At 41.0% G+C, this 27,500-nt stretch overlaps 1 protein-coding gene across 1 annotated transcript in view; it reads right to left on the bottom strand.

Annotated features, from left to right (window-relative positions):
• LOC122811333 (dihydropyrimidinase-related protein 2-like) overlaps nucleotides 1–27,500 on the bottom strand; it is a gene marked incomplete in the record, with an annotated part of 957,963 nt that overhangs the window by 500,009 nt on the left and 430,454 nt on the right. The window contains 1 exon segment of the mRNA XM_044083105.1: nucleotides 21,447–21,535. Coding sequence (XP_043939040.1) covers nucleotides 21,447–21,535 — 89 coding nt within the window.

Genomic DNA, 27,500 nt, shown 5'->3' with positions numbered 1-27,500 from the left:
TTGTCACACACCAGAACATACAACAGAACATACAACACTCTGCCACATACACCAGCACAGCTGAACTCTGTTCAAATGTAGTGCAGTCCAAAGTTATTTGATTAGACCCAGTGCAACGTTCCTGCAACAAAAGCGCCAGTTTTCAGAGTTCATACCAATACCAATTACAGTTTCCTGCTTTTCTGCACAGGAACCAAAAATTAACTCTTCTTCCTGTCAGAGAATAAAACCCTACTGATTCATAATGAAAGCAGCATTTGATTCACTGCCAACAAAATCTCACAGCACTGTCACAGAAAGTCACAGTGCAAGTATGCAAAATTAGGACAGAGAGGAGAGAAATTTAGCAAAAGTATTATCAAGGGGTGAAGATGCATATGCCAGAGTCAGATCAGCAGTGTCCCTCCAAATCACACATTTCCTGCCTATAGTATGCAAATTACATTTGTCAGACAACACTGCGTAGAGAACATGGAGAAAATATAATTTGGGGGAGTGAAGTAACTGTTTGCAGCTACTATTGTAAAAGTACTGCATCCGAAATCCCTGTGAAACAAGGATCCAGAAAAATCTGCATACACAATCCAGAAGAAAAAAGTGAAGGAGGAGGAAGATCTAACAACAACATCATGGGTAAGAGATCCGTAATTAAATTTAAAACATATCTCGCACCCACCCCACACACTTGATTTGATAGTGGCTACAAAACAAGGCAGCAGCTGACTGAACGACAATTACTATTGCTGCGGAAGCAGTGTCAAATGGACATAAATTCAGAGAGAGAGGCAAGTCACATCAGGAACCAAAGATCACCAGAAGCAGTAGACAAAACCAATATAGACCACAGCCTGTGCAAAAAATCAAGACATTTTCAGGAAATATACAGACATGGGTGGTACCACCTGATTTACACCACAGAGAATGCAGTTCACTAGCAGCCACGTAATAGAGAACATCCACCGTTTCTTTTAGATTTTTTTTTATCCATTTGCTCATCAGGAAAAGGCCCTCACCAATTCGGGTATTTGTGTTCAGAGTCACAAAGTAGGCAAACTCAGACTGAATGAATCAAAAAAACTGCATGGTTTAAGCACATTGCATAGGACTGCAACCTTAAGTTGATACAGATGAATTCAAACACTATTACAAGAAGTTTGTTAGCAGGTCCTAGTCTTAAATCTAAGATGCAATGCTACATCCAGGCTGTACCCACATGACAGCACTTCACAATGTGCAGTCTTTCATGCACTGATTAAGTCAGCCATTTAAGTACATAGGTGTGCGCAAAAAATGCAAAAACACTGCATGTCATGCCATCTCAAATACATGAGTGAAACTATGGCAGCTACATAAACAGCTCCTTTTTGCAAATTCGTGTTTTTTTTTTGTTTATACAGGATTGCCAAAAACAAAACTAGAAATATACAACTTCACAACATAACTTAGCTGAACAAAGTTTTCCCCTTTCTTTGCTTTTGAAAAATCACATTTATGGACATATTTCAGTATTCAGCAATCCTAGTAAAAATAGAATAGCACACATTTGAAAGGTTCTGTGTTTATAGTAAGGCAGCAATTTCTCCCCAGTTCATCATGTACTACTACACAGCACCCAACAAGAAAAGCAAAAATTGCAGTAAATTCTTTTCTTAGGTGGTAAAGCGCTGTGACACAGCATGCTTACCAAAAAAAAAAAAGTTTCTAAGTTGCCTTTCACATATACGGCTATGCCTACCCAGTAGTTTCTCCCATAATCAGAAGCCTCCCAACAGTAAGGGATACAAAAAGTAAACAGAATATTGGACAGCTAGCTGGCTCACTGATAGGACCCACAGGAGGATAAAACTGGTGAGACCACCTCAAGAGGCTGGTCAAGAGTCCCCCAGGGGTCTGTGTTATTCCCACTCCACTTGGACATCTACTTCTCAAACTTTGATGGCAAAGGCTAACCTGTGGATGTCAAAGGCTACCCAAGTTCACAGATTATAAACTGGGAGCAGTCACTGAATCCCCCTAGATGAGAACACTCTTCAGGATGGTCTAATACAGACAAATGCTTGGCGCTAAAGGCACGGCTGAAAACTCAATACCCAGAAATGCATTGTTGTACATTTTGTTAAGTCTACCATGAATAACTATGTCCATAATAAAACATTTTTAAAACTTGATTCACTAGTCAGGAATCGGGGAACCCATGTAGATAGCAACCTCGCATTCAACCATCAAGTGTCCAAGGTATCAAGAAAAAAACTTCTACATTGCTCAAATTATATGCAAGGGCATGGCACCTAGTTCCAGAGAGGTCATCATACCACTGTACTTAACCCTCATCAGACCCAGAGTATAATGTCCCCTTCAGTATGTACCTGATAAGACATATGCAGTAACCAATATCCACAAAGGTTCCTGACAAAAGGAATACAAGGACCAAAATCGCCTTAAAGCCCCATCTCTTTACTTTTGGAGAGAGAGATATTTTTCGAAGAATTTCCATTCGCTGTAACAGGCTCCTTATCCATGTGAAGCATAATTCCTCCCTATCCCCATTTTTTTTACCCATCCATTGGTCCAAGATGTGCTTTATCAGAAATTCATCCTTGGTCTGGGTCAAATGACTCCAACAGACAGAGGCAGGTAAATCACCTCCTATAAATCAAATTTGTGGGTCACACTTTGGTTGTACCGCCAAGATTACAAGGGCCCTACAGGTCCATTAACCTAGTATACACCCAAGAGTCCCCCCAACTCACTTTATTACACACACACAAAATACAAGTAGTTGCAACTGCCACATCAATATATAAATAACTTCTTACCGCCTATAACATTATCCAGCATCCACCTGTCTTGTCCAGTACTAAAAAAAAAGTTCTACACAAGTATGCTCACAGTCTGTCATTGCAATCCAGTGACCAGAGACTTAAGTAGGTCTACAACTCTAGCAAATCTGGTGGATATTGTCTATACTTATACAAGGCTACTAAGGCCTGGAACTCCCTCTATCCATTAGGTCTATACCCTCCCATCTTTCAAAACCACTCTGAAATACTTCCTAGCTAAAATCTGGCTCCGTTCTTGCTAAAAACAGAGGTAAATTATATCCCTAAATTTGAAAGTACCTTTTCATTCCTTATACCGTCTTACTCTCCCTTCTTCACTTACTGCTATCCAACGCTCTTCTCGGACTCGCTCTCTAAATATACCATTATGTTGTTTTCCCTCACTTCATACTGCAATTCCTATTTGCATTAGACTACCTTATTTGCATTAGACTACCTTACCTTTAATTTCTCTACAAACTGTCTAATTTCTCTAAATATTAAATTATTTTTATTCTGTATAAGTAGCAGTGTTCAGTGTTTGGGGGGGAGCTGCTGTGAATTCTGACAAACCAGCACTTAAGCAGGACATAGCTTGCTTTAGTATAGTTCCCAACTGTTACTGGTTTAGTAGAGTTTCACAAGTTGATTTTTTTACTTTGGGAGAGACAGGTTTGAAGTCAGTTTAACATGTGAAGAACTTCCTGAGCTATAGAAATTCATAAGGATAACCTCCAAGATCAGATAAAGACAGCACAAGGACAGCGGATGACTTTCCTATTCTATTAAGGTAGGTGATCCTCATGTAGAGCAGTGGTCTCTGCCTATAGAGTTATCAAATTTGCAGGTTTTTCACCCTCAGTCTTTAACAGGATGTTCAGGACCAAAGGAAAAAGAAAGGCAGGCACACAAAGATCCCACTTACTTTAACGCATCTTTATGCCTTATGAGAAAGGAGAAAACTGAACTTGGAAAAGGCACATTACTTTATACATATTTTAGTGTCCACTTTAAAAATCACCAAATCAATTGCACACTAAATATATGTTGGTTGTTTTCAGTTTAGTTTGAATTACAACTGTTACTTTGGAATTCAGACTCTGGCATCCTACACAATAGTTAACTATGCAGCAATTTATACAATCTTAGAACATACAAAGCAACTGGGACATGTGGCCGTTTCACATTATATGTACTCTTCCTTTGACCTTGCCTCTTCATCAAGAAACTACAGGCCAGTCACATAAGATGGATATTCATTAATTCACCCCCAACAATCCATATCCATCCAATGTGCAATTATTTTTTAAAGAAATATAAAACATGTCACATTGCTTGATCAGGACAGGAAGTTTGAGAAGGGGTAAATCACTGCATGGCAAATCTGTCTCACCAAATTGATTTATTTACTGAAGTACGCGTAGATCTCTGGTTTTAGGATATGCAGGATTATTTTAGTTGCGAAGAAATAAGACCTAAAACTGCTAAATCACTATATTCCAACTGTATTGCAAAAATCAGGAATTCCATACCTCTTCAACATTAAGAGCTAAGAACTACAGCCAACAAAGCCAACTTGAGAAAAAAAACCTTCTCAAATCCCATTTAGCGAGTACATGGATATGCACTTGTTCTGATCCGGACTAAACTTTATAGAATATATAGACACATTTCTACAATACGTGTCCTACACAGAAAAGCATACCTAGATGTTATTCACTCAAGGCTAACACTATCATTGTGTCTAGTGTCTGTTTCACTGTAGTATGTGCACTTATTGTACTTCACTAGTAAAATTAAATCTTGTAATTCCATATTACATTTACGGTATCAAGTGAACCACCTCTCGTGTTAACTTACCTTGTCTGAAAACCAAGCTATACTACTAAAGATTAAACAGAGGTTGAACTCAGCTTTACTTGATACTTTTTTCTCTCTTATCTCAAAGGGTTTTCTCAGTGTCACTTGTGCATTTCAATGTATATTTGTTCACTGTACAATGTGCTATATATTAGTTGTGATGCCTGTGCACTGGCCCAGTAATCAAAGAGCCTCAATCCTCACCACTAACACAAGCGAGGGACGTCCACATTGGGAAGGATAAGTACACACACACACACACACACACACACACACACACACACACACACACACACACACACACACACACACACACACACACACACACAGTAAAATACAATTTCCCTAAAGAGCACACAGAGATCACAGTCAGTCTGGGGCTAGTTTCTCCCTTTCACTCCAGATCCCCAATAAGACTCCCCCCACTGGCACAGCAGTAAGACTCCCCCCACTGGCACAGCTATAGGGTACAGATCTCAGCAGATTAGTAAAGCCAAAACCTCCAGTGCACTCTGTCCAACCAGTGCTTCGCGTCCCTGCCCAAGTAGCTAACACACACACACACACACACACACACACACACACACACACACACACACACACGTGCTTATATGCCAGGCTATAAGGTAGCAATCACTGCCACAAACTACTTTTTTCAGCGGCTAAAAAGGCCCTTACCAAAAGGTGCTCAATTATTACTGTGCAATATTATCCAATTAGTAAGTGTGAACAACAGTAAGGCTTATTTGGAGTGGCTTTATACAGTATCACTATATACATGCAATGTATTCTAGAACTTAAATTATCTCTACACAAAACAGCCACAGTTGAAAGGTTTTAAAAATATTTAAAAACACAAGACAAGTCTTCTCAAGTCAACATATTGCTAAGTCAAGAGATCAGAAATCACAGGAAAATGCTTAAAATAATACTGTAGTAGTCTGACAAATATAGAAAACAGCTAGACAACATCTGACTAAATTCCTATTAAACTCTAAGAGCAATCACAGTTCTAAATAAACTTACATATAGAACAAAGGCAGAGTACTAGTGAGTGTTCAGTTCTTAAGATAAATGCAAAATGTTCCGATTCTCTTTGCGAGAAAGTCTTAAAAAATTATACATCACTGCTGACTCATTTTACATTACATCATATTCTTCTCTGGTCCCCAAGCTAACAGAAACTCTGAGTTGTAACATTTCTTTGATATTGCACCTGGCCAGGATACTACAGCAATAAAAGACATTATATATGTAAAATCTAGCAATTAACTCTGGTCTCAAAACAATAGAAGGGATCTCAGTCCAGACATTATGTCTCCAGCTTTAAGATCAAACAGTCATACAATGTTCGACTTAGCTTTCTTCCAGCAGAGTGCACTATGGTTACATGTTTGAAGTTCAACATTTAACACAGTTTTCTTACATTTAAGAGGACAAGCCTGTGCATTATGCTCATATTTACAATGACACACATTATCTACAAAAGTCTATCTAGAGAGGCTAGCAGCCTTCACATATCCTCCCACCCCCTGGAGAACTCAACCTAGTTTTTCAAGTGACCCTTAAGAAATGTTGCTTGAGAGGGTTAGGTGTATATCTTACCTCAATTCCCAGTCTTGAGAGCCCATCTGTGTTGGCGTTGCTAACCCCACTGCGGTACTGCACTGACATATCATATGCTTGCAACCCTAGGCTCCATCTTAGCAACTTGGCCTTTTGCTGGCTGGCTCGGGGTAACCACGTTACGGGATTGTGATCTGTAACTACAGTGAATTTTCTTCCATATAGAGGAGGCTGAAATTTCTGCAGTGCCCACACTAAGGCTGCACATGTCTTTTCTACAGCTGCATAGCATTCCTCCCGGGGTTGAACCCTACGACTGAGATAAACCACTGGGTGCTCTTCTCCCTCTGAAGAAATCTGGCCAAGTACAGCCCCACCCCATGGTGGGAAGCATCCACCTGCACAACAAATTCTTTGCTGTAATCTGGACTAGCTAACACAGGGGGTCCTCCCAAACCTTCTTTAAAACTTCTGGAATGCCTGCTCACATGCTGGGGTCCACACTACCTTCTCTGACCTGTTCTTCCTCATTAGGTCTGCGAGGGGAGCAGCTATGCTACTATAACTGGGGACGAACTTTCTGTAGTACCCTGCTGTCCAAGAATCCCCTCACCTGCTTTTTGATAACAGATGCAGGCCATGCCAGAATAGCTTCCACTTTGGCAGGTTTAGGCCTGATCTTACCACTCCGCTATGTCCCAGGTAGGAGACCTCTACCATACCCACCTGACATTTGCTTGGCTCAGTGGTCAAACCTACCTCTGTAGTCTGCCCAGCACCTCCCCGACATGCTGAAGATGCTCTTGCCAGGAATAACAGTCGATGGCAATATCATCTAGGTAAGCAAGGGTGAACCCTCCTGTTAGGATATGATCTACCAGCCTCTGGAAAGTCACTGGGGCATTTTTCATCACAAAGGGCATCTCTGCGAACTCGTACAAGCCAAAAGGTTGACCTCTCTCTAGCACTGGGAGTCCAGGGCAGCTGCCAGTAACCCTTGGTAAGGCCAATGGTGGTAAGATACTTAACCCCACCCAGCTGCTCCAGGGCCTCATCTGTCCAAGGAATGGGGTAAGCATCTGACTATGTATAACTATTTGATTTCCTGTAGTCCACACAACCTGGTGCTGCCATCCCTTCTTTGGCACCAGCACCACTGGGGACACCCAGGAACTGTTGGAAATTACCCCTAGTTCCAACATCTCCTTATCTCCTCCCTCAGAGCGTGTTTCTCAGGCACCCTGTAAGGGGCCTGCCTAATAGGCCTTTGGGATCCTGTATCCACCTGGTGCTGCACCAGGTGGATGCACCCAGGTATCCCAGTGAACATGTCCCCAAACTCAAAACATGGGTAAGAGACAGCTGCTGGGACACTGCTACCCCTTCCACTGAGGTGGAAGTCTGAGCCCTCACTGAGGAGATCAGTCACCAGATCTCCCTTAGACTCCTCCTGCAATCCACTGCAAATACTCAGCACAAGGCCCTCCTATCATGGTAAGGTTTCATCATGTTAACTTGGTACAATTTGTGCCCCTTCCTCCCGCCTAGCAGTTCTACCAGGTAGTTAACATCACTTACCTTGCTTACCACCTTGTAGGGTCCTTCCCATGCTGCTTGCAGCTTGTGTCTGGCAGGAATGAGAACCATTACCGGCTGCCCCACAGCATACTCTCTCTACCATTCCTATGGCACCAGACCTTTTTCTACTATTGGGCTTCTGCCAGGTTTTCCTGGGTCAAGCCCATGAGTTACCCGAGCCTTGTCCTGAGGTTTAGGACATATGCCACATAGACTCCTTGTGAGATTAACACACACCTTCCCACTTATCTCAAACCAAATCTAGGAGGTCCCCTCACCCTATGCCAATACAGCAACTCAAAGGGTGAAAACCCCGTGGATTCCTGGGGAAACCTCTCTGTAAGCAAATAGATGGGGCAATTATTTGTCCCACTCCCTCTTAAACTGGTCTGCAAATGCCCGTAGCATGGACTTGATTGTAGAGTTTAACCTCTCAATAAGACCATTAGTCTGGAGATGGTAGGGGTTGGTCATCAGGTGCTTCACCCTACAGTACTTCCACAGACAAGCCAGCAGGTCTGACATGAAATTGGCACCTCTGTCAGTCAGTATTTCTTTTGGGAAACCTACCCTGCTGAAAATCTCTAACAAAGCATTTGCCACCTTTTCTGCCTCAGTGGAGGACAGAGCCACTGCTTCAGGGCATCTTGTAGCATAATCTACTACCATCAAGATAACTTTTTCCCTGTGGAACTTTGGGTACTCTAAGGCCCCACAATTTCCATAGCTACCCTCTGAAATAGCTCCTCAATCACATGCAAAGGCATCAAAGGAGCTCTCAGTGTCTCCTGCCTTGCCTACCTTTTGGCACTGCTCACAGGTCCTGCAGTACCCAGTTACATCTCTGGAAATTCCAGGTCAATAGAAGTTCTACACAATATGTTTCATGCCCATATGACCAGCTAAGGGAACATTATGGGCTATGACTAGAAGTTCCAGATGGTAGGCTCTAAGCACTACCCACTGCTGTATTCTCTCACCTTCTAGCCCTCCCTCAAGGGTCCACTCTACACAGTAACCCGGTGTCCCAGTATAAAGATTTCCCCTTCCCTTCAGAATAAGATGCCTCACTAACTACCTGCCTCAGGCCTTGCAACGTAAGGTCTGAGAGCGGAGCCTGTCTCAACTCTTTATAACCCTTCCCAGCTCCCCTTTCACAGGACGTCTGGCATCCTCTGACAACTGTCCCTCACTGTCAGCCTGGGTACTACTACTCACCTCTACCTTTGCAGTCACTGTCCAAGGGAACATCAATACCCACAAGCAGCTGTGGCTCACCTTCAGTCTCACTGCTACAAGAGTAGCTCCCTCCCTGAAGTAACCACCTCACCACTCCTCGGTGCAAGTATGCGGTCTGTCCCCCCCCCCCCCCCAGGCTATCAGACCCACATGCTCATCTCGAAGCCTGATCACAGTTATGTAACCGCATTAACACATAGGGAAGGATTTTGATGAGAGAGTGCTGTCAGGACATCTGCAGGATGGTACTTTGGTACCCCTGTTGTCTCAAGATGACCTACTATTGGCATTTTGTCATTCCCACTTACTGTCTCCTTCATTTGTTCCCCACCTTGCTTCCATGGACATTATATGCCACATGGCCCCACTGGTGGCATTCAAAACATTTAACCCTAGGTCCTGGATGTGTACATGGACTAGTGTCTTCCCCTACTACTGGCAGATTCTGTTGGGGCAGTCTGGGCTGCCCACGATGGGTTCCTTCAAACCCATGAGCAGTACTAAGGGTCCCTTTCCTGTGCATGGATGCCCTGCTTGCTAGGTATAGGTCTCCTTTCTTCCCCAACTCATCTGAAGTAGCACATTGTCAACTAACCAGATCCTCATGTCCTCAAAGTGCCAAGGACTTGCTCCCCTCACCAAAAGGTCTGCCAGCCCTTCAAAAGTGGTGACCTGACATCCATTCACCCACCTATGAAAATAAGTGCTCAGTTCAGCAACATATTTATTTATTTTACATTTGTTAACCGTGATAGTCCAGCTGGATATAGGTCCATTTTCACTGGAGGCCCGGGGAGAAAAACGCCAGAGATAATTTTTTTTTACAGAACATACAGACAAACTTGGATACATATTTCATCTAGATCCATAAGGGTATCTAGTTATTGACACATAGGTATAAACTACAGACAGATACATTTTACAGTAGTCATTAAACAGTTTTACATTGTTCATACTAACACCGTTATATGTATGTTATCATACCTTTGATGAGGTGTACAGTAGTCATTAAACAGTTTTACATTGTTCATACTAACACAGTTATATGCATGTTATCATACTAAAGGTAACAGATAGGACTCTAGTTTAGGACAATGGTTACAATAGTACTGGAGTGGATCCGGCATTAGTCTTGAGTTGAACAGGGACATAACCATTTGTTGCTGAGGTAGTTGTAGATAGCTTTTTTAAATGTAGGTAGTGAGACAATAAGGGATAAGGATGTAGGCAGGGAGTTCCAGATTTTGGCCACATAAGAAGAGTAAAGGGAGTCTCCAGCATGGTTGTTGGATCTAGTAACAGTTGACTGTAATGTCAGTTGAGCGGAGTTGCCTAGGACAGAAATATTGTTGGACAAAGCAACACTCTCACACCACTTTCATCTGCCTTGCGTCTATGTTCATAAAACTTTCCTACAAGCTTCAGGAGTTGGCTTAAAACATTCTAACAATTCTTAACAGCAGTATCAAAAAATTAATTATCAGAAAGTTTAGACAACACAATTACAGCTTTACCATGGAAGCAAGGGGGTCAGGAACTGTACCCAGAGCCTTTGGCCATCATACCGTTTACAAATCCTCTGAAGCATATGAATGAAACTATCAAAATTACCCCCCTCTGTAAACTGTGGAAGAAATTTAGACCTTTTGTGCTTCTGGGGTCCGGTTACTCCCTTCCCCATTACCTCCATGACTCTGGCAGAAAGTCAGCATTACCTCCATGACTCTGGCAGAAAGTCAGCATTTCCTTTTCATGTTACCTCTCCTTTACCTCAGCTTCCAGGCATAGCAGCTTCTCATTCTCAGCCTGTAGACATCTCGTTCTCTCTGCTGCTTTTGGTTTCCAAACACATGGCCTCCAACTCAAGTCTCTAGCTCCACATGGAGTTTTAAGTCCCCTGCAGAAAGTCAGAGTTGTCCTATTCTCCTAGTGCTGTACATCTCCACGCCCAGTCTGATAGTCCTCCTGATGCTGTTTTCTGATGCAGCAATCATGTCTGCCTTAGTCAAGTTTCCATGCACCAGTCCCTTAGCCTGCTGGCACATCTCAGCCAAATGGGTCCTTGTCAGCTTGCCATACTCCTCTGCTGACATGCTTGCCTGCTCTCCCTGACTGACTAAGCTAACAAAAGAAATAAAATAGTTGTGATCTGAATTCCGAATATTCACTGCCTGGCTGATTTAGAGTACAAAAACACCTTCAGTGATCACTGTTCACAAGCTAAAGGAATTCACTATCCCACCACTGATATCAATTAATATGAGACGCCCATGCACTGGCCTAGTAATCAAGGCGCCTCAATACACACCACTAACACCACTGAGGAGCATCCACATTGGGAAGGATAACAAGTACACACACAATTTCTCTTAAAAACATAGAGATCAGTCTGGGGCTGGCTTCTCCCTTTCTCTCGATCCCCAATAAGACTCCCTAATGGCACAGCTACAGGGTACAGATCTCAGCAGAGTAGTCAAGCCAAAACCTCCAGTGCCCTCTCTGTCCAACAAGTGCTTCGTATCCCTGCCCAAGTAGCTGACACACACACTGAGATTTGGTTTATATACAAACACAGACACTCCTGTGGAAGGCTGGCAAAGGTCCTCCAGCTATGCCCCCTCCTGCCAGGCTATAAGGTAGCAATCACTGCCACCAATTACTCTTACTGTGCAATATTATCCAATTAGTAAGTGTAACGAACAGCAAGGCTCATTTGGGTGGCTTTGTACAATACCATTATATACATGCAATGTACTCTAGAGCTTAAATTATCTCTACACAAAGCAGCCACAGTTGAAAGGTTTAAAAAATATTTAATAAAAACACAAGACAAATATTCAATTCAACACAATGCTAGTGCTAGTAAAGAGCTCAGAAATCACAGGAAAATGATTAAAATAATACTGTAGAATAGTCTACAAATATAGAAAACAGCTAGACTAAATTCCTATCTAACTGAGCAATCACAGTTCTAAATAAACTTACATATAGAGCAAAGGCAGAGTACTGATGAGTGGTCAGTTCTGAAGACAAATGTCTCTCTCTCGGAGAAAGCCTTAAAAATAATACATCACTCAAGAGTTAACATTTCTTTGATCTTGCACCTGGCCAGAAAACTACAGCAATAAGACATTCTATGCAAAATCTAGCAATTAACTGGTCTCAAACAAAAGGAATTCCTCAGTCCAGACATTACGTCTCCAAGCTTGGAGATTAAAGTCATACAATGCTTGGACTTACCAGCTTTCTTCCAGCAAAGTGCACTGTGGTTACATTTTTGAAGTTCAACATTTAACACAGTTTTCTTATATTTAAGAGGACAAGCATGTAGATTATATATTTACAATGACATAGAATTCTCTACAAAATTCTATCTAGCTAGGCTGGCAGCCTTCACATTAGTATTCACAACTACCACTAAATGTAACCACTGTTAATTGTGTATGACAATTTTATTATGTATTACATAAGCTTTCTATTTACATTTACTACAATTTCTTCCCATTTTTTTTTTAATTATATTATTCTGTTAATAATGGAGCTTTTCTCCCGAAGCCTCTGCTGAAAATGGGCAGCCTGCCCAGTTGGACTTTCCTGGTAAACAAATGTAAAATAAAATAAAATAAAATAAACAGGACCAAAAGGCAAGGCACAAAGTACTCCCAAAGAGTCTGTAGGACTCTTAACCCAGTAACAAGACCTCCATCCTTCCTTGGCAACAGAGCATTCCCAAAAATTCCTGACAAAAACAGATCCTACGACTAAGGAACCCAATTACTGGATGTGTAGAAAGGTACATCCCAAAGGAATGGATAGGCCTTCCTGACTACTGTTGCAACATAATGGTTAAGAGGGGGTGTTATCCACCCAGGTTCCAAATACTCACAAGATACTATTTTGAATGGAGTATTTTCTGTACTACAAGCTGGATAGAGAGCTAGTTAAACGCACAAGGTTTCATTTTTCATCACTGAAAAACTATTAACACGTGTAAGCTCACTTTGAAGTTTCTGCATATCAGAAGAGCATTCAGTTATAACATCTGGTTTACAACTGTTGGTAAACCTGATTTTTGATTTGGAGATTAGAGTATATGCCAAACAAAGGTTTTAACATGGGACTCTGAAAATCCACTGGATTCCTTTGTGGTGAACATACTACATGGAAGATGAACCTGCCACCTTCACAGTGTGGGGTGCTGTCCTTCCGCCAGTTATCCATCACTCTGGGATCTAGATGGAAAAATAATTTAGTTTTTTTTTGATAATGTTTGCATGTATACAGCATCATATGCTCTGGAAAATTGCCAGTTGGCACACTTCTGGTCTGATTAATAACTGAAAATTTGTGGTTTTATAAATGTATATTAAAGCCAACTATTACTAGCTTTTACATAAATTAAATTGGTCCATACAAGTGACAGCAATAAGAAGCAACTTATAAAAAAAGAGAGCTGAAATGTACCTATTTGCTCTTTTGCATTTATTTCAGTCTCTAGTTCTACAAGTTCAGTTTTATCTTTTTATGCAAGGAGCAAAGAAACCAAACTTATTTTGCCTGTAGGTGTCTGGCATTCTGGATTAAAACATAATAGTTTCTTAAAGACACCTTTGAGAGTTTACCCATAAAAGAACACACAGCTTCTATTGCCCATTTCTACTACCCTTATTTGCTCTTAAACATTCTTTCTAGCATTTTCTTTTATTAGATCAGGCAAAACACCAGATACTAAAAAGCATTTTTAAGCACCCAAATAGTTTCCAAGTAAATGCTGTTAGTCTTTCGGCTTTTTCCAAGTAAGGGGTCGCCACAGCGGAACTCCAGTCTGCTAATGATTGGCAGTAGATTTTTACGAAACCCCGAGGTGCCAGCTCAATGCCCAACCTTCAACGAAGGCATGCCCATTTACGCACGCATGTCTCTCGAATGCTACCCAACCACGGATAGGACATGCAGACTCCACACAGAAGGCACTCCCAAGACACGCAGAGAATCGAACGGGAGAACCTCTTGCTGTGAGGTAACAACGCTACTGCCGTACCACCACGGCAAGTTAAATAGTTTCCAAGTAAATACAAATAATAAAGGAAAAGGTGGGCAAGTTAAATAGTTTCCAAGTAAATACAAATAATAAAGGAAAAGGTGAAGGATCCAGGACAGAAGTCGTATAGGACTGAAAGGAAAACCAAGGAGACAAACATTTTGGATATGGGGCTTGGGTTGGAGAGGCAAATTATTTGACATCTACAGGAGGGGGCTCTGATAGAGAACAAGAGTTACAACTAGTGGACTGGCCAGTAAGGCAATAAAAGCCACAGTGGGACTTGGAAGAGGAAGCAACCAAAGCCGGAAAGATGGAGTAGGTGAAGTTGAGGGTGGGCAAGTGCAGGCATTGTGAAAAAAAAAAAATAGCATGAATTGGCAAAGTGAATAAAGGCTGTAGAAACACAGGATGCAATGCAGCAGCCAATAGCACTGAGGTGAGCAGGCAGGGAAAGACACCCAGCCAGATGGAAGGTGAGAGTATGAAAGTGAAGGAATTGAAAAGAATCATAAGAGGGAGAAAGGAATCAGAAGCAGCAAAGGGTGAACGTAAGCATCACAGACAGTTAATCAGGAAGGCAGGGGCTGTGGTACTTGGGGAAAGTGTGCATAACAGAGATAGTACCCTGTGGCAAGATGTAAAGGAGATGGCAGTTACTGTGGGGATACAGAAGAAAGTGATGCAGACTCTAACAAAGGGATTAACAGTGTCAGCAACGGAGCCAGGAGACTAGGTTTCAGTAAAACCCACTTTTGGGTTTAGAATAAGGTATGGGAAAAAGGAATCAACAAAATCTTAAAAATGGAACAGGCAGAGTCTCGTAGTCCATTGTGTATATAAACAACCTATAAAATTTACAAACATGGAGGTGAAGTAGTGACCTTACCAAAGGATGACACCAAATACAAGGTAAGAAAAGGGGAAACACACCACTCCAATATTTCTGAAAAGAATAGAAAGATCACTGATAAGTATGGGGGGGGGGGTGTATGCTTCTGCGGCTTTGATTTTCACAATTTTGAAAAGTCAAACTCATAAGTTAAAGTCCAGGCTAACTGTGAAACTAAGTAACATTCTGCCTGCCATTTCTTTTTGTGATGAAAAGATCTGCTTTAAATCTAAATTTATTCTACTGTTCCAAGTCACACTCGTTGTATACAGTATGTATACAACTTTGTTGATACTTCAAGGGATGCAGCCATTGGTACTGTTTCAGAGGTTTGCACGGTTGCATTCTCAGAACCTCCAAGATGATAAAATAAGTTTTTCTCCTTAAGATACTACTGCAGAGGTGATCAAAAAGCGAAATGAAAAACGTAAATTGTTAACTGGGAATCAATTTTTTTTCAGAATTCCTTTTCCAAATTTTCCAAGAGATTCGCCAACTCCTCATCCAATTTTGATAATAAAACAAACTCAAAATGTAGGTAAACAAAGGTTTAAAAAGAAATGGCACTCCAAGAATTCTGGAAACTCCCAAAACCAAGGACAGTCCAAGCTGTAATGATTATTTGAAGAGAATTTGTTTCCTTATCCCACTCTAGCAGCCCCTTTTTTCCAGAAAGTCTGAATTTCATATTTTCCCTGGGTCTGAAGATCATTTATCAAAGTTATAGATGGCAATGGGAGGAAATGCCTCCTCTTTTTTTTTTTTTTGGGGGCAACATCGTCCAAAACTAAAACACTATGAAAAAATAGTAAAATACCAACAAAACACACCAACAGGCAGACTATAAAAAAGGCTTTAATTCAGAAGACGCCTCAAGTTACAAGAACTCTGCAAAGGTTAAAGTAACAAGCTTCACACAGGAAACCTATATAAAACCATTTTCCCAATCAATTTTATAATTTTTCATCAAACACCACAGTTGGTGCGTCTTCTGGCTTTTCCCAGTTAGGGGTCGCCACAACGGAACTCCGGTCCGCTAATGATTGGCAGTAGATTTTTACGTGCCGAGTTGCTGGCCCTGACACAACCTTTAACGAAGGTACGCCCATTCATGCACGGCTCCACACAGAAGACGCTCTAGTGGAGAATCTAACAGGACAACGTCTTACTGTGAGGCGACAACGCTACTGCAGCACCACCACTGCAGTTCAAACACCACAGTAATTAACCAATTTAAAAAGACCTTCTATGATAATTCTGTATGTAAACCAAAAGGTTGCAATGTATTGAAATGTAAAATATACATCAAGTATGTGGATACTGGAATTAACATACTTTTCATTCCATTAAATGTTGAACTTGTTTCTTTACAATATACTTTAAAACTTTAATACTACCCTCATATTTCATAGATGTTTTGCAACTAAATTATCAAAAATTCTTATTTCAACAATCAAGTACTCTAGCCTTACCCCATCTAGTGGTTTCCAATACAAAACAAAAGACAGGAACAAAATAAAGTTACCTACACTGATGACTTGCAGCTTAATTCCTCATCCTCCAGAACAGACTACAGTTTTACCAATCACATGCTGTCTCAGGGAGTGATGATGCCAGTTCCCCATTCCCACGTGGGAAAGAGATTTTATTCAAAGATTTTTAGTAGTAAAGAAATGAAATTCTAGACCACCAGTTCTGTATCCTTTTTTCCTAAACCTGTGTGTTAGTGCCCAAATACAAAATCATTTCACATCATAACTCGTTACCTTTTTTACCTTATTTAGGTTTCCTGGTAACACTAGATTTAGAAGACGCTCATCACATTTCTATTCATCCAGACTTCAAGTGTCTGGATCACATTGACAGCTTTCAGTCTTACCCTTTGTGAACTCTCTGTGCAGTGAATAGCTCATTACAGGCTATAGGGTACCCAGATTTTTCTTCATTCATTCAGATGACTTGCTCACCTTTAGAGAGTCTTTCAAAATATCAACTCTCTCTCTTATGCGAGATATCTCTTACACAAGCTGCGATTGCAAGAGATCATTCAAAAGTCCGACTCCTCACAATATTAGGTTTCTGGGATTTTCATCTAGACAAGCCAGTTTAGATAACTCTTCTTCCACAGGGGAGAGAAAAAAAAAATCTACAAGATTTTCTTCAGACTTCAGTCACTGTGAGGGGACTCTCTCAGGATTTTGGACATCATGGCTTCTAAGATTCTCATGCTGTCCCTCAAGACTCCACGTGAGAGAGTGGTATCAGAAATTTCTTTGAAAAGACAAGGGGTGTTGGTGCTGGGAACCAGATCCCAGTGCTGGGGGTTGCCAGAAGAGAAATCCCTTTGTGGAGACATACATCCCTAAATCAAGGTCCCCCTGTTCCAAAGACGTCACCACAGACACCTTGGACTTCGCTTGGGGATCAGTAACAGGAGGGATAAGAGTGCATGGTGTATGGGACACTAAGGGGCAGACAAAATCGAAGCACTCAACTCTCCGAATCATCTTTCGGACAACTTGAAGTAGTCCCAGGGACCAGACAATACCAGTCATGTGGTACATCTACAAGCAAGGGGGAACCGGGTCTTAACCCCTCTGCAGACTAACCATGTAAGCTTGAGATGTAGCTTCACAGCACAATCTCATCTCTGCAGGCATCCTACATTCAGAGAAAAAAGTGTGGCAGACAAGCTGAGTAGGACAAGGGCAGACCCACACATGTGAAAACTAGACTGGAGGTGTTACAAGATTTGATCTGTGGGAAGTTCCACAAAAAGACCCCTCTCCTCCTCCGAGGAATCAGCTGGCAAGATTCTGCTCCAGGACTTCATGCAAAAAGACCTGGAAGACAGATTAAATTTTCTTTTCCTTGGACAGGAATGTTCCTGTATGCTTTTCCACCCTTTCCACTAATATCCAGGCTATTCCTAAAGATTCAGAAGGAATTCCCCAAAATAATTCTGGTCACTCCCTTCTGGCCCAGGCAACTGTAGGTCTCCCTCCTTTTGGAAATGGCCAGAGATAATTACCATAAACTTCCTCACAGAATGGACAGACTCACATAACATGGGTGTTTGATATATCCAGACAGCCAGTTATAATTACCATAAACTTCCTCACAGAATGGACCGACTCACATAACATGGGTGTTTGACATATCCAGACAGCCAGTTATAATACAGTTTTACTGATTTCTCTAATCTTTGCAAGGGTATCTGAATTGCAAGCTCTTATGGTGAATCAACTTCTCACTTTCCACAGGTGCAGGGCTCCTTTGAGAATTCTTTTAATGTAAAACTGGTAGCCAAGTTTACATCCAAGTCAAACTCTCCCCATCTCCCCCATTTTCTTTCCTGAACCCAAATAAGGAAAACTTAGGATGTCGACAAACAGCCCAGACACTATCTTGACAGAACTAATCTTGCAGATCTTTAAATCAATTACTAATTTCCTGTGAAGGTAAGAAGGGACAACCTGTGTTAAAACAGACCATTTCCAAATGGTTTTCTAAGGCCATCACCTTTTGTTATGCTCACCACCGCAAAACTATTCAAGGCAGGGTCAACATCCACTCTACCAGGGTCTTGGCTTCAACTATAGCTTTTCAGAAAGCGTTGATTCTAGAAGTATTCTAAAAGCTGCAACTTGGTCCTGTGTACATATTTTACAGAGCACACAAGCTTGATTCCTTCTCTACATCTAGAGAAGTCTCCAAGGACAATTCTCCAGGAACTCCTAGAAACTTCTCCTTCCAGCTCTCAAATGTAGTACGTCAGGGTAACCCAGCCACACAGGTAAGGCTACTGCAGCAGTGATAAAGATAATGAACAGAATACAGTTGTAAGATTACCATAATAGTAGAGGTTGGAAGGCTCACTGCCATTCCCTCCCTCTGTGCCTCTTGTTTTTGTTCAATTCCAAGGTGCGGTTACTTTTTGTTCTTTCTAGAACTGTCCTTTCAGTGTTCTGGCTCCTTTCCTCTGTTGACAGGAAAGGTCAGACGGAACCTGGTGTCCAAACCTGTCTTAGTCAGCTCAGCTCAAGCTGCTGACTGAGTACATGGAAGATGCCCTGAAGCTGGCTGGCTAGATGGCATATCCTTGGCAGGATACAACCCATACAGTTAAGGCTACTGCAGCAGTGATATTTTGAACATCTACTCCGATGGCAAGTTTACTTACACAAATCTACTTTTCTGATGTTTTGTATGCATTTGGCTACTATTTCAGCTATTGCATTTCGGTAGTTTCATGTCAATTCTACATGTGAACTTCAAGACTATGCATGATCATATTTTTTAAAATGCTCTTGACACTCCCAACTAATCATTATCATCATCATCTTCATTTCTCTCCAAATCCTAATTCTAGATACCAAGACATGAAGGAAAGAAGTACTGCGAGACCAGTTTGTAGGCAGTACTCCCTAGTTAATAGATCTCTGATCAGTAATAGAAGTTAGTACCCTTGTGCATTCCTGGGGAAAACAAGGGAGCAGAAAAAATCCGGAGAACTACATGAGTTTTAGCTTAACAGAAGTGGAACAGAAAAAAAAATTGAGAGATTCCTGAAGGGAAAGGCTGACAGCTGTTCATCATTCCTGGTGCAGTTTTATGACTGGAGGAGTAAAGTCCTGGGACCAGTGCACCTCAGTGTGCTTGTTATAGGCAACCATGAGAAAAAAGGGAGAAAAGAACTGACCTCTTTTCCAAAGACAGAAAAATGCAAAAGTGCACATTTAGTGGTGGGCATACATTTCAACTTCAGAGCAAGAAATCTGGACAAAGCCTAAAATAATTGCAAATTAAGGCACAGATTATAAACATTGCTCCTATAAACTTAAGTTGCTAGAACAGGTTTTGAGTTGGCATGCATTTTGCTGCAGCGGTAGAGTTGTTGGCACACAGCAAGAGGTTCTCCAGTTCGATTCTTGGCTGGAGCGCCTTCTGTGTGGAATCGGCATGTCCTCCCTGCGTTCATGCGAGTTTTCTCCAGGTACTCCGGTTTCCTCCCACATTACAAAGACATGCATCTAGACAGTTTCTCCCCGGGTCTCAGCTGAAAATTGGCTTTGTTCCAACTCAGACTTTCCTGGTAACCAAATAGGTTAAATAAAAATTTTCTGAAGGATACAAAAAATCAAACTCAAATATCTGTCTCATCATTTAGTGATTTCAATCTTCAATGTTGTTTTTAAGAAACCCACAAACGTTGAGGCCAATACCCAAACTATTAGGCAAAAATCTGGATATTACATGACAATATGGACAGTTGGGAGGAATTGGGGTGGGGCTAAGGATGAACAAGCTGGTAAAATAATAATCAGCCAAGACCAACTGAAAAGTAAATAAAATGCAAATTACTGTAGCTCCGTCACAATAACCCTTGTGTACGATACCAGAAGAAATGGATGACAGTAAATACAGAAAATGATTGGGTAGTGCTGATCACATCTGGAAGAGACAAGAAGAATCCAAGGACAGTACAACAATTCAGGAGTTTAGAGTCCAGAAACAAAAGAAAAGCAGAACAAAACTCCACCATAACAGCCCTTATGACATACCTCATGTAGTGTACATTCCTGAAACCTATAAAAGGAAATGGACATTAAATTGCTAAAAGATATCTAAAGCACAGCCACCAAAAGTAGAGGGCACAGAGGCTAAAAGGTAAACACCACAGACTATAAGAACCTTAACTTCTTACTAGACATTAGACTAGGAGACACAACACTGGTGCACAGGATCGAGGTCCTCTTAAGGAAGACTAGGCAGTGAAAATGAAGGCAGAGACAGCAAACTTTAGAGGAATCAGACTGAAGTTAACCAGCTACCTGGATCTCCAACAGTACTTCCTTAAAGAGTAAGCTGTGGAGCCATGGAAATTACTTCATGTGTTCCTGACAGGCAATACATGGAGGCACTCAAGACAGGATGGGACAGGTACAGAAAGGAGCTCTATTATGAGACAAGGAGTCCTGCTTAATAGGACCTCAAAATCACAACTGAAGTATCTAAAAGTCATAAAAACTTAAAGCAGTGTCAGAATACAAAACATATCACAAAAGTCATGAAAATTCTTTTAAATTTTATTTGCACCCCCCCCCTTTTGTCTGCTAGCAGCCATGTCCCAGACCTATTTGACATTTTTCAACAGGCACCACCAGCACCTACCTGCCCAGCTTAACCCTCACGGACTAGAGCCCCAGTAAGTGAGGAATGCTTTTTGAAAACATTGAGAAGTGGACAAAAGATGACTGCGACTTGATATGAAAGCATCCCTCTGCATAGCTTTTTCTGTGTGTGTGTGTGTGTGTGTGTGTGTGTGTGTGTGTGTGTTAGAAAATTTATTTCCATTTGAAAAGAACAGAACTTAACTCATTAGCACTGAGTTTAGAAAAAACACACACACCCAAATACACAAGTGACAAGTCATAACCAAACGACTTACTTGATAAGGCCATCCTCCATATAAATGTCAGCAAGGAAAGACTGGTCATCGTTAACGATTTTACCTCCTTTAATCAAAAGACGATCACTCTGAGATGAAAACAAAGTAAATAGATGTGTTAAGACCAAACATTTTTTTTTCAGATACAAAAAAAATACATTTCAAAAATTCAAAAGCAATACTTGCAAGCCTAGAGATGAGAAGGCCAAACATGTATACAGAATAATAGTAAAATTACAATGTAGCAACTAGCTCTTTCAAGTCACTCCTTTTAATAGCCAAATTGCAGAAGATGGAAGAAAGAGGGAATTCATGGCTTTGAGAGCACCAAGTCCTTCAAACAGCTGGGACCCTAAGGGCTAACAAACATTACTTTCAAATATGCCACATAACCGGACGCATACTTTGAAGAGCACAAGGCTTTGTTTTCCTCACAGACATGCAGAACATGGCAATAAACTTTCTGATTTGAGCAAGCTGGAAATGACGGATTATGAAAAGTAATTCCACAGCTTATCTGTTCATAAACCACAGCATCAGGACTGAGGGAGCAAATGCCTCAACCTGGTGAAACGTGGAAGATGGAGAAGTGCACATTTAACCACAGCAAAAGCGCTATGGGTGAGGACACTATTTCGCACAAAGCAAACCCCAATCACCTGTTCAGCCACCCAAAAAAAAAAATCAGCCCAAGGAAATGCTAGATCACTGAGGATAAGGGAGAAAACTATTTCACAATAGAACCTCTAGTCCCAAGGGCCTCATTTACAGTTTACAGAAAGTGATCTAAATGATAGCCATTGTCCAGTAAGGTGGCAGAGACAGATGCAAGTTGCCAAGACTGAAACACACGCACAGTAGTGTCAATGGCAAAGATATTTAAATTCATCTCACAGTGGCACACAATCTCACCAAGCAGCAGCCTCCACAGACAATTCATTGTAGCCCAACCCTTTAGGTAATGAACAAATCAGTTTACTACTGATCATAGGCTCTAATCAAATGCTGTTATAAAGTGAAGATTAGCAACAATGAAGCCAAACTGTTCTTCCTAAAAAGGGAGGGGTTCATGTAATACCTTACCAAAAATAAAATCTTTCCCAGGAGGTCAGACTGGAAGAATTTTTTTTTTTTTTTTTTTTAATAAACCAGCTGGAATGGCTTCATGCAAAAAAACAGGAAGTATGGCATAAGTATGCAGTTGGCTCAGCACTTCAGTACAAAAAGGTAGCTTATATAATGAATTTAGGAAACAGCTAGACCATTAAGGGGAAAAAAATTATATGGAATTTATCTGAACCAGCAATGGACCAAAAAAAGGCAGTAGCAATTTTACTATAACCTGAAAAAAAGATAGATCTCACTACTTAAAAAAACAAATAATTTAGATCATGCATATATATATATTCCATGATGTCTGGACACTAGCTTAATTACCATGCAACTAAACTAATCCTTCTACCCTTTTCAACTATGATACAGTATATAACCATAATGGTAAACAAAATATATGGCTACACTACACTGTCCCATCAGCCAAGAAGGTTTAAGAAACAGAAAGGAATTCAGAGTTCCAAGAGAAATCCCAAACAGCCATAAGAACATGGCAATCCCATGCAGACAGTGACCAGAGGTAAAGGATGTACCCTTGACCACATATAATGTGAAGCAGGGATCTTAACCACTAAGCCACTGTGCTAGTTATGGAGTGGCTTGACACCAACAACCTTGGGTCACTAAGTAGATAGAATACAGTGAACCAGATTGAGGGTAGAGATAAATAGACAACAGAACCTATCCACCAACTAAATCAACTTCACTACGCCAGTCAGTTGTTACAAATTGTGCCTTTATTAGATGCAACCTGCCCAGGTCAAAAATGCTTCACCAGAAGCATTCATACATCAGTAAAGCAGATTCCCCTAGCCAAAAAATTACTTCTCACACGCTTACAAAATAAGCTATATACAAAGCAGTTAAAGTACTCCTGTAATGAGTATGGAACCATATTTAAGGCCCTGTCTACTTCCCATGTTAGGTGACCACTGTGTCAATTGTCCTACTGTAAGCAACCACCACTGCACCTTGAATGCACAGCAGAAGTAAATAGGTCAAAGCCTACCTAAAGGCCCACAGGTTCCAAAGTGCAGTATCATCATCATCCAAGTCAGAGATGGCCATTTACTGCTGCATTAGACAAACATCTACCACCATTTTCGCCCACGAGTGTAATCAGTATTACAACAGACTATTCTATATTTATAGTTTCATACTAGTCACTCTGCAGACTATTACATGTCTAGTCAATAACCAAAATGTGAGAACCAAACAATGTACCTCGTGTCTGCAATGTGTTTTTGTAATCCCAGCTAGAGCCTGAACACAGTCCAATCAAAGCTCTTTCCTGGACAATGAAAAATAAAAAAAAAAGTGCACAATGGCAATTTTGTGAAAATTAATGGCACAATTAATCCAATGGTCATATCAGCCAAGATGAAGAAGAAGAAAAAAAAAAAAGTCTAAACATTAATTTTGCTTGGAGTTAAATACAGAAATACAGGCCTGAAAACAGCTAGGAGTTAAATACAGAAATACAGGCCTGAAAACAGCTAGGAGAGTCTAGAACAAAAATGCATGTCCAGACAACTGGCCTAAAAGCTGAATCTACCAAATAAATACTTGCTGATAGAACTCTTAATGAAGATCTCCCTCACTACTGGTGGTATATCTAACAAAAGAAGAAGTACCACAGGTCATAACTACTCATCCTTGCTCATCAGATCCCTTAACACAGGCAGTAATTCAGCACTCAGTGGGAACAAGACAGTGCAGGATAGTTGGTTGTGTTTTTAATACTAGTTTAGCATTGTATTTTTAGCAAAGTGATTTCAGACAGGAATGTTAGCTTAGTGAATGAACAGTGTACATCATCTTTCAAACTTATTTCTGCAGTCTGGAGAATAACATTCAACTTTGACCAATAAACAGTACAACACAGTTGTCTCGAAGTATACACAAGGCTTTCTTCTTGGCTCATCTTTTTCTTATGTTGCCATACCAATATCAGTCTCCCTTATTAAGCCAATCAGTTGTAGCTAATGATGGTCTGAAGGGGGGAGGGGGAACTACCCCTAGTATTCCTCACAAAGCCAACAACTGAAGGAAGGTTATCCACTGAACTGCAGTTCTAGCTATGAATTTAAGCCATTGGATCATCTCCCCACATTTCTTTATAGCAAATTTATTTATTTTGACATTGTTAACCAGGTTATGCCCAACTGAGCACAAGTCCTTTTCAGCAGCGACCCGGGGAGAAAAGCTCCACACACACACACACACACACACACACACACACACACACACACACACCAGTTTACATGGCAGAAATATCACGAAGTACAGAAAAACTTCAAATACTTGACAGATATTAAATATAGCAGTAATTATTGATAGAAATAAATCTTGGGGATATAGTACAATATAAAACAATCTGCAAGCTCTGGAGCAAATATAAAACAATCTGCAAGCTCTGGAACATGGAAATACGATATAAAAGTGAACAGTGGACAGGGTGGTATATAGGGAGAATATAAAGGAACATTAAAACAGAAGAACGTGAGGAGGTGAAAGGGAACAGTGAGAGAAAAAAGAAGTGAGAACAGAGTAGGGTAAGAGAGGGAAAAACTGAGTGAAATATCAGAGGCACAGAGAGAAGGGGGTAGAGAAGAGTTATGTGGGGTTTTGACAGGAGCAGATCCACGAGTTCAGTAGGGGCTCTTTTAAAATGCTTTTTTTTAAGGTTGAGGGTATCTGACATAGTTGGAATTGTCAGAGGAAGTTTGTTCCAGGCTGAGGCAATAGCTGTACAGTTGTTTGCCAATATTTCTTGTGGGCTTGTAAATTTAACAGAAACTGATCAGAGCTCCCGAGACAGATTAGAGCAGGAAATGAGGGTGGCAGGGCAGGAGGTAGGTTTAATAATGGAGTAAGGGGCAGTTGAGCTAGCAGGGGAGCTCAAGCCAGCTTAAGGATTTAAGAAAAATGCAGTGATACAAGTAGTAGGTTGACTAGCAGCAAACCTAGTGATTATTATAGCAGAGCTCAAGTTTGCACTTTAGGAAGGACTGTAAATTGGACAAGATCAGAGAAGAAGTGTAAAGACTGGGAAGAGTGTAAAGACTGGGAAGAAAAAAGGTTTTAGACAAGGGAAAGCCCTGTGTCCTTCGTGACTATTTTTTTTCTTTCTATAGAGCAAGCCCAGTTTGGGTAAGACTTTATACAATTTTCATAGATCATCAATTAAATTCAATCTCCAAGAGCTTGGCGAGTGTCTCTACATTTATAGCAGTGTTGTCAAGGTATGCGACAGTGAATGAAGCTTTAAGATGTGAAAGACTTTGGAAGAATTTTTTTGTTGACTGGTCAGTTGGCCATCTTTCGAGAGAGTTGAGGGAGTTTTTGAAGTGTGGAGGTGTGAAAGAAAGATTATCAGAAGTACAGGTGACAGTGGAGTTATACACAGAAAATATACAATATATGAGAGAGAAAAGTGTGCACAGAAGTATGAAGATGGTAAACAGCAGTGGTCCGAGAATGGAACCTTGAGGTACATACGTATTAACAGGGAGAAAGTATGAGAAAGAGGAGAGCCATTTGACAGACTGCTGTTTGATGGTAAGGTAACTAGAGAACCACTGGACAGAAGGATTAGAGACACCAAGATCAGACATTTTAGTGAGGAACATGGGGTGAGACAGTGTCAAAGGCTTTGGAGAGATCTAAAACCAGACAGGAAACCAGTTTATTGCTATATCTAGCTTGTGAGATAGTATGAGTGAAGGAAATTAGAGCAGTAGTCATGCCATGACTAGGGCTACCAGGGTAGAAGATCTTTTCTATGGTGTGCCAAATTTCTTTTAGGATTGTTGTGATGGTTTGAGACTATGTAGATTTTTGTCATTACTGACTTGCTTTTTAGTGAGGTACCACAGTTCTTTATAGGCTTAGAGGGGAAGGGGGACTTTGTTTTTTAGCTAGTTTTTCTGTGCGTTATCCCTCTTGAATGGAGATTGAGTGGACTGAGAAAGCCAGCATGCAAAGAGATTTCACTCCAACTTTTCTAAGGGCAGCTAGGAAAGTGAGTGTGCCAAAAAAAAAAAAAAAAAGTTACATTTGTGTGCAACATCAACAGGAAGGACCAGTTCATGGAGAATACTCCATTACAGAACCCATCCAAGATAAAGTTAGAGACTACGGCACTCTATATTTGCGAGGCCTAATTTTCCTGATGGAAGTACGTTTGAATGCAGGTGGGAAGGTGGTCATTTCTAGAATCAGGGAGTGTTTTGGGATTGTGGTGCAAGTGTGGATTGGATACTAGTATCCAGTCAAGAATAGGAGGCGAGGCTTGTAGGCTTGTTGCAGTGGGGGGGGGGGGGGTCAAGCTTAGATGTGTGATGCCACGGAGATTTATATACTACAGTTGGGGAGTCAGTGGTCAATGTTTATCAATATTAACATCCCTCAAAATTACTGTTCAATAGGATATGTGGCGAGTGATCCAGGAAACATGTTCTAGAATAGGGATATTATTACCTGGTGGGATATATACTGCAGGGACTGCAAGTCTTTTGTGATTGTCAAGTCTGCAATTTATTAGTAAGGAGTTCTGCAGTGTGAACATTAGGAGTGAAATGGACAAGGGACACACACTAAGATGGTCAAAGTAAATTATTGCTACATCACCTTTTTTGCGGATCCTGTCTGTAGAAGATATGAAAAACGGGGAAGACCTTCATGGTCAGAGATTTAGGGTTTGAGCTAAATTTCAGTGAGTACAATGTCAGGGGAGCATTGGGTAATCCAAGAGTGAAATTTACTGACTTTGAGAATGGCAAATTTCAATGAGCATGTGGTGAAATACTAAGGGTAGAGCAAGGTGAGCAGGGGAGGGGAGAGTGTTTTGATTGGTAGGGTTGAGAAGGTAGAAAAAATGTGATAAGCAAGAAGGAGAAAGTGTTGATTGGAAGGAAAGAACAGAAAGTCATGGTGTGG

The sequence above is a fragment of the Protopterus annectens genome, chromosome 9.part0 (genome assembly GCF_019279795.1).
Source record: "Protopterus annectens isolate FY-2018-M chromosome 9.part0, PAN1.0, whole genome shotgun sequence".
Lineage (NCBI taxonomy): Eukaryota > Metazoa > Chordata > Ceratodontiformes > Protopteridae > Protopterus > Protopterus annectens.
The sequence above is the reverse complement of the archived record's forward strand: the minus strand, read 5'-3'. Positions and strand labels throughout refer to the sequence as shown.